Source organism: Equus przewalskii, chromosome 16, assembly GCF_037783145.1.
Source record: "Equus przewalskii isolate Varuska chromosome 16, EquPr2, whole genome shotgun sequence".
In the NCBI taxonomy this organism is placed as follows: domain Eukaryota; kingdom Metazoa; phylum Chordata; class Mammalia; order Perissodactyla; family Equidae; genus Equus; species Equus przewalskii.
The window spans coordinates 4,522,646-4,534,974 of NC_091846.1; the positions used below are offsets into that span (position 1 = coordinate 4,522,646).

General features: G+C 41.9%; 1 protein-coding gene across 18 annotated transcripts in view; it reads right to left on the reverse strand.

Moving 5' to 3' along the window:
- The window catches only part of SPATA13 (spermatogenesis associated 13), a 346,853-nt gene that overhangs the window by 45,156 nt on the left and 289,368 nt on the right, over positions 1–12,329 (reverse strand). For 16 of the 18 annotated variants that reach the window (XM_070578615.1, XM_070578614.1, XM_070578609.1 and 13 more), the window contains one exon: positions 11,863–12,007. In XM_070578615.1, coding sequence (XP_070434716.1) covers positions 11,863–12,007 — 145 coding nt within the window. Of the gene's footprint in view, positions 1–11,862; positions 12,008–12,120; positions 12,253–12,329 lie in introns of those variants that run through there. The other 2 variants (XM_070578625.1, XM_070578623.1) reach the window with 1 other exon arrangement.

Genomic DNA, 12,329 nt, shown 5'->3' on the forward strand with positions numbered 1-12,329 from the left:
GGTTCCTTTTTCCCCACAACCCCTCCAACATTTGTTATTTTTTTCTCTTGGTTATTATAGCCATTCTAACAGGTGTAAGGTGATATCTTAGTGTAGTTTTAATTTGCATGTCCCTGCTGATCAGTGATGATGAGCATCTTTTCATGTGTCTATTGGGCATCCGTATATCTTCTTTGGAGAAATGTCTGTTCATATCCCCTGCCCACTTTTTGCTTGGGTTTGTTTTTTTGTTGTTAAGTTGTGTGAGTTCTTTATATACTATGGAAATTAATCCTTTGTCGGATATATGATTTGCAAATATTTTTTTTCAGTTGGTGGGTTGTCTTTTCATTTCAATCCTGTTTTCCCTTGTCTTGAAGAAGCTCTTTAGTCTGATGAAGTTCCACTTGTTTATTCTTTCTATTGCTTCCCTTGTGCGAGAAGACATGGTGTATGAAAAGATCCTTTTAATATTGATGTCAAAGAGTGTGCTGCCTATATTTTCTTCTAGAAGTCTTATGGTTTCAGGTCTTACCTTTAAGTCTTTGATCCATTTTGAGTTTATTTTTGTGAATGGTGTAAAAGAATGGTCTATTTTCATTCTTTTACATGTGGCTGGCCAGTTTTCCCAACACCATTTGTCGAAGAGACTTTCCTTTCTCTGTTGTATGTTCTCAGCTCCTTTGTTGAAGATTAGCTGTCTGTAGATGTGTGGTTTTATTTCTCGGCTTTCAATTCTGTTCCATTGGTCTGTGTGCCTGTTTTTGTACCAGTACCATGCTGTTTTAATTATGATAGCTTGGTGGTATATTTTGAAGTCAGGGATTGTGATGCCTCCAGCTTTGTTCTTTTTTTCTCAGGATTGTTTTAGCAACTCAGGGTATTTTGTTGCCCCATATGAATTTTAGGATTCTTTGTTCTATTTCTGTCAAGAATGTCATTGGGATTCTGATTGGGATAGGACTGAATCTGTAGATTGCTTTAGGTAGTATGGACATTTTAACTACATTTATTCTTCCAATCCATGTGCATGATGTCTTTCCATCTCTTTACATCGTCATCAACTTCTTTCAGGAAAGTCTTGTAGTTTTCTTGTATAGGCCTTTCACTTCCTTGGTTAAATTTATTCCAAGATATTTTATTCTTTTTGTTGCGATTGTGAATGGGATGGTATTCTTCAGTTCTCTTTCTGTTAGTTCGTTATTAGAGTATAGGAATGCTACTGATTTATGTAAGTTGATTTTGTACCGTGCAACTTTGCTGTAATTGTTGATTACTTCAACTAGCTTTCTGATGGATTTTTTACGGTTTTCTATATATAAGATCACATCATCTGCAAACAGCGAGAGTTTCACTTCTTCATTGCCTATTTGGATTCCTTTTATTTCTTTTTCTTGCCGACTTGCTCTGGCCAAAACCTCCAGTACTATGTTGAATAAGAGTGGTGATAGTGGGCACCCGTGTCTTGTTTCTGTTCTCAGAAGGATGGCATTCAGTTTTTCCCCATTGAGTATGATGTTGGCTGTGGGTTTGTCATATATGGCCTTTGTTATGCTGAGGTACTTTCCTTCTATATGCATTTTATTGAGAGTTCTTATCATAAATGGACGCTGGATCTTGTCATATGCTTTCTCTCTGTCTATTAAGATGATCATGTGGTTTTTGTTCCTCATTTTGTTAATGTGGTGTATCACATTGATTGACTTGCGGATGTTGAACCATCCCTGTGTCCTTGGTATAAATCCCACTTGATCATGGTGTATTATCTTCTTAATGTATTGCTGTATTCACTGTGCCAATATTTTGATGAGGATCTCTGCATCTATGTTCATCAGTGATATTGGCCTGTAATTTTCCTTCATTGCATTGTCCTTGTCTGGTTTTGGGATCAGGGTGATGTTGGCCTTGTACAATGTGTTAGGAAGTGCTCCATCTTCTCAATTTTCTGGAATAGTTTGAAAAGGGTAGGTATTAAATCTTCTTTGAATGTTTGGTAGAATTCTCCAGAGAAGCCAACTGGTCATGGACTTTTATTTTTGGGGAGGTTTTTGATTACTGTTTCAATCTCTTTACTTGTGATTGGTCTCTATTCAGATTCTGCATTTCTTCTTGATTCCATTTTGGGAGGCTGTAAGAGCTTAAGAATTTATCCATTTCTTCTAGGTTGTCCAGTTTGTTGGCATATAGTTTTTCATAGTATTCTCTTATAATGTTTTGCATTTCTGTGGTATCCACTGCTATTCCTCCTCTTTCATTTCTGATTTTATTTATTTGAGTCTTCTCTCTTTTTTTCTTAGTGAGCCTGGCTAAGGGTCTGTCAATTTTATTTTCTTGAAGCAGCAGCTCTTTGCTTCGTTGATCCTTTCTACTGTCATTTTTGTTTCAATTTCATTTATTTCTGGTCTAATTTTTATTATTCCCCTCCTTCTACTGACTTTGGGCTTTGTTTGTTCTTCTCTTTCTAGTTCTGTTAGGTGTAGTCTGAGATTCTTATTTGAGATTTTCCTTGTTTGTTGAGGTGAGCCTGTACTGCAATGAATTTCCCTCTTAGGACTGCTTTGGCTGCATCCCAAATGAGTTGGTATGGTGTGTTTTCATTTTCAGTTGTCTCCAGATATATTTTATTTCTCCTTTGATTTCTTCAATGATCCATTGGTCATTCAGTAGCGTGTTGTTTAATCTCCACATCTTTGCCCCTTTCCCAGTTTTTTGGTAATTAATTTCTAGCTTCATAGCATTGTGATTGGAAAAGATGCTTGTTATTATTTCAATCGTCTTAAATTTGCTGAGGCTTGCTTTGTTTCCATATATGGTCTATCCTTGAGAATGTTCTGTGCGCACTTGAGAAGAATGTGTAACCTGCTGGTTTTGGATGGAATGTTCTACATATGTCTATTAAGTCCATCTGGTCTAGTTTTTCATTTAATTCTACAATTTCCTTGTTGATTTTCTGTCTGGATGATTTATCCATTGGTGTTAATGGGGTGTTGAGGTCTCCTACTATTATTGTATTGTTGTTGATATCTCCTTTTAGTTTTGTTAATAGTTGCTTTATGCACTTTGGTGCTCCTGTGTTAGGTGTATATACATTCATAAGTGTTATGTCTTCTTGGTGGAGTGTCCCTTTTATCCCTATATACTGCCCCTCTTTGTCTCTCTTTACCTGTTTTGTCTTGAAGTCTACTTTGTCTGACATAAGTACGGCAACACCTGCCTTCCTTTGTTTGTTATTACCTTGGAGTATCATCATCTATCCCTTCACTCTGAGTCTGTGTTTGTCTTTGGGACTGAAGTGTGTTTCCTGGAGGCAGCATATTGTTAGGTTTTGTTTTCTAATCCATCTCTGTGTCTTTTGATTGGAGAATTCAATCTATTTACATTTAGAGTGATTACCGAAATGTGGGGGCCTAATGCTGTCATTTTATCACTTGTTTTCTGGTTCTCCAGCATTTCCTTTGTTTCTTGTCCCATGTATTTCAGACTAGCAATTCAGTTAGGTAGTTTTCTATGCTGGTTTTCTTAGTTTTCTCCTTATTTGTAATTTGTGTCTCTAATTATTTTAGTGGTTACCATGTGGTTTGTATAAAACATCTCATAGATGAGATAGTCTATTTTCTGATAGCCTCTTATTTCCTTAGACTAAGCTGGTTCCATCCTTTTCCTGTTCGCCTTCTATGTTGTTACTGTCACATCTTTTGTTCTTCCTGTGTTGTAAGTTTACGGTTAAAATGACAAGATTATATATATTCTTGCTGCTTCCGTTCCCTTTACCTTTAATGTTATACTTAAGTATTTGCTAACCTTTCCTGATGGAGAGCTGCAATTTTCTGATTTTGTCTTTCTACTTATCTCCTTGCCCAGGCTTTTGTAAGCCCTTTCCTTTTTTGGCTTTTTTTTTTTTGGTGGTATGAGTGCCTTTCTGAGGATTTCTTGTAGGGGCGATCTTGTGGCAATGAACTCCTTTAACTTTTGTTTATCTGGGAAAGTTTTTACGTCTCCATCATATTTGAAGGATATTTTCACTGGATAGAGTATTCTTGGCTGAAAGTTTTTGTCTTTCATAATTTTCAGTATATCATTCCTCTCTCTACTGGCCTTTAAGGTTTCTGCTGAGAAATCCGCTGACAGCCTGATAGGGGTTCCTTTGTAGGTTTTCTTTTGCCTTGCTGCCCTTAATATTTTTTCTTTGTCATTGACTTTTGCCAGCTTTACTACTATATGCCTGGGAGGTGGTCTTTTTACATTGTATCAATGTTTGGAGATCTACTGGCTTCTGTCACATGGATTTCCAGCTCCCTCCCTGGGTTTGGGAATTTCTCCGCTATTACTTCTTTGAACAAGCTTTCTGCTCCATTCTCCTTCTCTTCTCCCTCTGGGATACCTATAATCCTTATAATGCATTTCCTAATTGAGTTGGATATTTCTTGGAGAGTTTCTTCATTTCTTTTTAGTCTTAGTTCTCTCTCCTTATGTAACCTTTCTTCACAGACTATGGGCTACAAGAACATAATACAAGTAAGGTAAATAAAGCAAGAGAGAAATGACAACTGCTAGAGCCTAGCACAGTGCTGCAAAGTTCTGAGAAGCGAGCGCTCACTTTACCTGAAAGCTCTTCATTTCTTAAAAAAAAAAAAAATTAAATTGCTAATCTTCAAATGTCTACCTTTTAAGAAAACTTTAGGGTTGGCCCGGTGGCATGGCGGTTATGTGTGCACGTTCCACTTCGGTGGCCTGGGGTTTGCCAGTTCAGATCCCGGGTGTGGACATGGCACCGCTTGTCAAGCTATGCTGTGGTAGGCATCTCACATATAAAGTAGAAGAAAATAGGCACGGATGTTAGCTCAGGGCCAGTCTTCTTCAGCAAAAAGAGGAGGATTGGCAGCAGTTAGCTCAGGGCTAATCTTCTTCAAAAGTAAAACAAAACAAAAAAATAAAATAAAAGAAGAAAAATTTAGTTGTGGGCATTTCTTGATTTGGAGATTTTGAGAGCACTTGACCAGCGAGGAGGAAATATACTTTCATTATTTTTAAATCTTTTATTATAGAAAATTTCAAATAAACACAAAAGTTAAGAAATTATATGGTGAACCCACAATTATCAATATTTCACCAATTTTTTTCCAACTATTTCCCAAGAACTTTTTGGAGTATTTTAAAGCACATCTCACATATATCATTTCATGCAAAAAACATTTTTGCGTGTACCTGTAAGAAAGATTTAAAAATAACTACACTGTTATTATCCAAACTAACAAGATTAACAATAATTTCTTCACTGAATACTAAGTGCATGTGAAAATTTCCCCACTTGTCTCAAAAATGATCATTTTCTGACTAGTTTATTGGTATCAGAATCCAAAGAAGGTTCTCACATTACGTTTATATGATTTAGATAAAACCAAATTCATCCATTTGGGTAGCATCTATCAGAGATTTTGTATTCAACACATGGACTCAGGAATCTGGGTGTCATTCCAGTACTTCGATGGGATATAAACCTGCACTCATTACTGGCCCACTGGCAAAGACCGGGAGATAGAAAGGCTGGAGCTGAACTATTACGAATTCACCCTCCCCTGGGCTAAATCTCCCAAACCACATGAGGGAAGTGGCAGCAACTTTTATAAGCAATCTACTGCTAATCTCTCTAGGCAAGGGAAGCCGGTGAGAGATGCTTCTGTTGCAATGAAGTCCAGGACCTTCACAGAGGTGGGACATCTGTCACAGGAAAAGTGGGCATAGTTTCTGTATGAGGCAGCAGGGCCAGCTTTGCCATTGGAATGGTCTGACCCACATGATCTCTGGCTGTGCTTAACTTATCACAGAGTCCCTAGGAATAAAACTGATGAGTAACTCCCCTGAGGGATTACTTGATTCATGTAGTAGGAAATCTCCAAATCTGGTGAGCAGAAGCCTGACTTGAATCACCATGACAGAGAATCAAGGGCCCTCACTCAGCCCCCAGATCTAAGTCAATTCCCAGACTAAGGCCTCTTTATGAAGCAGAAGCCAGGTAACCTTGGGTTAGGTATCCCTCTATTACCACTCTTCCTTCTAGCATTCCCAAAAAGTAACTGTGCTCCCAGGAAAGTAAATCTAAGCAATACTCTTCCCAACCTTTTCTGGCTGAAAGGAGAGATGGCCTCAGTAGGAATTTAGCTTGTATGGATTCATGGTTAGGAGGAAATGGCTTGGCTGAATGGCTTGGAGGAATTTAGAAAGAACAAAACGGATAATGGACTGGTTTGGGGAAGGAGTATGATTAGATGTATCAGAACACACTCAAGGTCTGTCCCACGTGAATGACCAATTGTGTCCCATGTGAATCCTATTGCAAAAAAGGCTGCTTAATAGTTGTGTGGACAATATGTCCTATTCTGTAAATGTCAATCTTTGTTCCTAGTCATCTTGATGCTTACTTAGTGTGTTTAAAAAAAAAAGGCCATGGTGGCAGAAATGGATGCCAAGCCTGAGTTAAACTACAGGCTGTCCCCTTCAACAAAGTTAATGATACGGTTCCTTGAAGGAACCAGACAGCTACTTGTGGAAAGTTGATTACAATGGATCCTTTTCATAATAGAGGGGTAGACGATTTGTCCTTACTGGAAAAGACACTTATTCTAGACTTGGATTTGTTTTCCTTACCTGTCAGACCTCTGCTGCAATCTCGCTGAAGGCCTCAGCCACTGTTCTGGCATCTCACACAACACTAATTCTACCTGAGGACTCCCTGGTGAAAGAAGTAAGGGGTGAGAGGCCAAGTGCCCCTGAGTGTCACTAGCTTTATCTTGTTTACCATCATCCAGAAACATGGAATCATACCAAATAGAAAAAGGGTGTAATGAAAATGAAGTTATGAAGGTAGCTTGAGGATACATCTTGAAGTTGCAGTGCTGTCCTGGATGGAGCATGTAACTCAGTGACTGACATAATGATGTCCACCCATAGCCAGAATGTATGGGTCTGGAAACAAAGGGTAAACACAGGGGCTGCTTCTTATGATTACTTAATAATACATTTGCAAAATATTCTCTTCCCATCCAGTAGCTCTGCTCTGTCAAAACTGAATTTATCCCCTCAAAAGAAGAGTACTTCCACAGGAATTCACAGCCTTGGCCCCACGGAGTTAGAACTAAAACTGGCCATTTTGGCCTCCTCGTGCACCGGGAAAATGAGCACCCAAGGAAGACATGGACGTCTTTTTGGTCACTGTCACCATCGATTCTCAACTGGACGAATGCAATAACCTTCAAATTCGTCTCCCTTCCTCTGCCTTTGCTCTCCCAAACTGTCCTTGCTCTCTGAAGCATGAGTCGGGCATATCATTCCTCTGCTGGCAATGGCTCCCCGCTACGCTGAAAATAACCCCAACTCCTTCTTGAGACCTACAGTGTCCTGGACTCTTGTTTCCTGAGCGCCAGTCACTCTGGCCTCCTCGCTGAACCTCAGACACATCAAGCTTCTGCCTAACTTTGGGGATCTGATGTTCCTTCCGCTGGCACCCCCCTCCCTCCTGCTCATCTTTCAAGCCTTCGCTCAATGGCACCTCTTTAGGGAGACAGGTTGCCCTCCACCACTCCCGCTCCTACTCACTCCCCATCACATGATCCACGCTCATCTTCTCTGGAGCAACCATTACTGCCTGAGATAATCCTGTTTACTGACTTATTGAGTCTGTTCAAATGCTAGAACGTGAACATTTTGTGACGCTTCATTATCTGCTGTATTCCAAATGGTAAAATAGTGCCGGGCTCATAGCTGATGCTCCACACATTTTTGTAGATTGACTGATTTTTGACTGAGAGGGAACTAAAGGAGACCATGGCAACTCTAAGCAAGCAGTACCACCAACAGCCCAGAAGCCTACAGAGTGAAGGTCTGGACACCTCAGCTGGCAAAGTACACTACCAGGTAAGGTTCTGCGCAGAGGCAAGGGGAGCATGCAGTGGGAACCAGATGAGCAAAGGCAAAAATAGCACGGATGGCCTTGCAACCAGACACAGAAGAGAGACATTTCCTTTTGTGGTGTCATGTATGGATACCTAATTTTCACTTATTTTCTATTTCCTTTTCTCCCCTCTCTCTTTCCATTATGATAAGGGTGTGTTGCTTAAATTTACTTGTGGTTATAAAAATTGAAAAGGCATTGCAACAGAACTGGAGATGGGATGAGTATTACTCAGAGGTCCTAGACTTGGAGATATTTGCAGTACTTGATAGGCCTTTGGGCTATCTCCCTCTGGAGACAGACAGGGCTTTCAATTATATACGGAATAGCTGTATCAGGTTAGAATGATGTTCTTTTAAAAACGAATGCCCTCTACTCTGCTTTTCTTTTTCTTTATAGTACTACCTCCCATGTTATACAGATACTTGTTAATTTATTATCCCCTCAGTAGACTGGTAGAGATTCAAGGGGCTTTGTTGTGTTCACTGCTGTCACCTGGAACTACTGAGGTACGCTGTCAATAGTTACTGAAAGTATGAATGAATGAATAAACAAATGTTGGACCTGTCGAGAATCTATTTCTAACACCACCTGGATCTCCTTTGGGGAATGAGCTCCCCTCCACAGTGTTCAGCCTTAGTGGACGGGGAATCCATGCACCTGCCTCCTAAAACGGAAGGCAGGTAGCCCCTGGAGGCAGCCAGTCCTTCTCCTTCTCCCAGTGCCACCGGGTGGTGGCTGCATCACCTAAGCTTCCAGAATCCCCTATCCTGAGACTGTGCTTTTGAGTGAGTGACAGAAGGCCCAGAGGATTGGCTGGCCTTCACTCATTCCCCAGGTGGCACTATGGCCAGTCTTCCTGCTAACTGCCTTCCTTGGCTCCTTCCATGTAGTTCCTTGGCTCCCAGGGCCAACCCTGACTGCCGTCCATCTCCTAGACTGGTTTCCTAGCCATTCCAACAATTTGGGGAACACTTGATGCCCTTCCAATAAATTCTTTTTACTTAAGCTAGTCACAGTTAGTTTTTGTTGCTTCTCAACAAGAGACTAAAATTGAAACAAAACAAAACACTGTTACAGAAAGCACAGAAATAAGCTGCTTGTATCTGTATAGGGTTGGAAGAGAAATCATCTACATTCCTACCACCCTAACTACACTATCTTCATTTTTGCATATTCTTGTTAAATAAATTTTTGACCATATGTATACACGTTGTATATGGTTGCAATCATGGTATATGTTATTGGTTGAATTGTGTGCCCCCAAAAGATGCTGAAATCCTAACCTCCAGTACCAGTGAACGAATTTGGAAATAAGGTCACAGTGGATGATCCAGTTAAGATGAGATCATTAGGGTGGGCCCAATTCAACAGGACATGGAGAACATCAAGCGAAGATGAAGGCAGAGATAAGGGCAATACAACTACATGACAAGGCACATGGGCCCTGAGCACCAGAAGCTAGGAGACAGGCCGGCAGACGTAAACAACCTCGCCAACACCTTCAACTGTCTTCCAGCCTCCAGAACTGAGATGAGAAATTTCTCTTCACCCAGTTTGTGGTACTTAATTAGAGCAGCCCTAGCAAACCAATACAGTACACATATGATTTTATTTCCTACTTTTTTCTCACTTCAAAATTACAGCAGTCACTTTTCATGTTGCTACGTGGTTTTCCTAATTATATTGTGAACTGTTTTGAGCTTGTCACCCATATAACACTCCAACCCGCCAGCCCACCGTACCCAGACATTTACACGGCTTCAGCTTCTGTGCTATCACAAAGAATGTCGTGAAGAACACCTTGTGCGTGTAAGCTTTTTTCCTCCTTTTGGATAACTTTCTCAGAATACATCACCAGAAGCTGATGACTGATCAGAGAGAATGAACATGAGACCGGTGGCTACACTACTTTGCAGAAGGATGACAATGAATTTACTTTGTCAACAAGGGTGTGCAAGAGTATGAGTTTTGAATTCTGAGTGGAAAGCATGTTGACAGATGGTAAAGGGAAGGAAGGAAATTGTAGGCAGAGGGAGCAAAGTGAAGTAAAGCAGAGGGAGTGTGAAAGCCTGGAGCTGTGAAGGGACACGGAACTGTACGCTCTGTTAGGAGAACTGAGAGAAACACTTGGAAAGTTAGCTTAGGGTTCCAGAAAAACCTGTAAACTCGTTCAAGGAACTGGGACTTTATTCCACTGATGATGGGAAAGGTTGCAAGGAAATAAAGTAAGAGTTGAACATGAACAGTAAGTCTGACTAGACAGTGTAGGAAAGCCTGGCCTGAGGACATGAGGCGGGGCCGGGCACAGCTATGAGAGTAAGGGTCAAGGAGCCTGAGAAGCAGAGGAGCCTGAGGATAAACAGACGGTACCTAGTGACTCCGAGGATGAGGGTGCAATGATTCCAAGGTGTCCAGCCTGCTCAGCTGAGAGGACGACAAAGGCATAAGATGTTTCAGATCTCCTTGACATCTAGCTGCCATCTAATTTCTCTCTCCCTTTTCACCCTGGTTAACGGAAGAGTCTAACCTTGATTCCTCCTGATATATGTGACTTGAGTTAGAACCAAGTCAACACAAGTAGGGATGATAACATTTTCTCACGACTCACCAACTCTCTGACCTCCTACCACTTTGCATGGCCCTCCCAGGACATTCTCCTCAACAATTTCTGTGTCAGAATCCATCAGTGACCTTGTCACCATTCTTGGTCATCAGTCTTCATCATCTATCTTTAGAACACCTCCCTTGACCAGTGAGGCCACACTTTCTTGCTCTGTTTCACTTCTCCAACCCATCCTGTTTCCCCTCCTTCTCTCCTTCTAAGTGACACCCTCAGCCCTCTTCAGGTCTCTTGAAATGACCCTATTTAAATCTCACCTCTTCTTCTGGCTTCTGTCCCCACCATCATGCCCATACCTCGAGTTGGCGGCAGTGCTGGAGTCAGAACCCAGGCCTCCTAACACCCAGTTCATCACTCTCCTGCTTACCACATGATATTCATTTTTCAAAGTAAGACAGTGAACCCAGCAACTGAAGCCATAAGCATTAACAGTCGGCTGCAAATCTTTAAAGAGTCAGTATAGTTCAGTGTTAAAAACATAGGCCTAGGTACTGAAAATTCTATTTGACTGAATGTAGATTCAAATCCTATTTCTGTCACTTCCTGGGTAAGTAACTCAAGGGCAGTTCACCTGTTTACACCTGGGCTTTCTTATCTGTAAAATGAGGGTAATCACAGTACCCCCACAGCATGAGGTTAGGAACATCAAATGAGGTAACACATCAGAGCACACAGGACAGTGTCTGCCATGGGGAAAGTGCTCAGTCAACGTTAGCTCTTATTATTCTCATCTAGTGCACGCCGGGCCACGCCATTACCCAACCAGCTGATGGGCAGTGATGTGAATGTTGGTGTAGGGGAAGATTTTCCATGTTAGGAATTTAAAAATCATTCACAAAACATGTGTTGTTAATTCAAATCCACAAGCATTTATTGGGTAAGTCTACGATTGCATATTAACTACCATATTAGAGAAGCTTTTCTTTGGTGTTCCAAACAGACTTGGTGAATCTAAAACCTCCAGAAACAGCTTTGAAAAGGTTAAGGCAAATCCCAGGGACTCCATTCTTGGGCAGATCTCCCCTCACAGAAACTGAGGTACAGACACCGCGAGAGGAGCAAACTTCTCAACTTAGGGTCCTGTGATGACGCAGGGCACCCACCCGGCCAGTTGCTGATGGACCCACACCTGCGAGAGCAGCTCCTGGGATGAGCCCTCCTCACTACCAGGCAAACAACGCCCCGGCCAAAGACGGACGGGAAGGCGCACAACCGACTGGGCACCTCGGCTTAACTGGAACAGTCAAATGGAGGATTCCACACCAGTTTCTGAAAGGGGGGACCCCCCCCAGGGAGGGCCTGTGAGACTCACTGTTGGATGCTCTCATCTGCCGCCGGCGTCCCACGCGGTCCAGCCCAATGGGGGTGCTCTGGGAAAACGTGAAAGGCCGGAATCGTGCCGAAACTGCTTTGTAGGGGGGCACCTGGTGAGCTGGCACGGGCGGCCTGGCTGCCGGCTACAAAAGGAAAGCAAACGGCTGTGAGAAGATGCCAGGAAGTGGCAGCTCCTGCAAGCTCTACACACACACAGCTGCGAGGAGCTTGGCGCTCGCACCTCAAAGCTACTCACAGATGTGAAAGGGTTCCTCCAACTCAGGTCGGAAGCTTCAGGCTGCAGAGAGGCTCAACTGCAATTAATTATTCTAAAATCTTAAAAAACCAGTATCAACTCAATGGCTCTTATCGCCCAGCATTGCATTCCATCTTATTTGTCAGCGACATCCCAATGAGCATCTAAGAAGAGGAGAAGCAAATGTAGGCAGTGGGGCTTTCTCACAC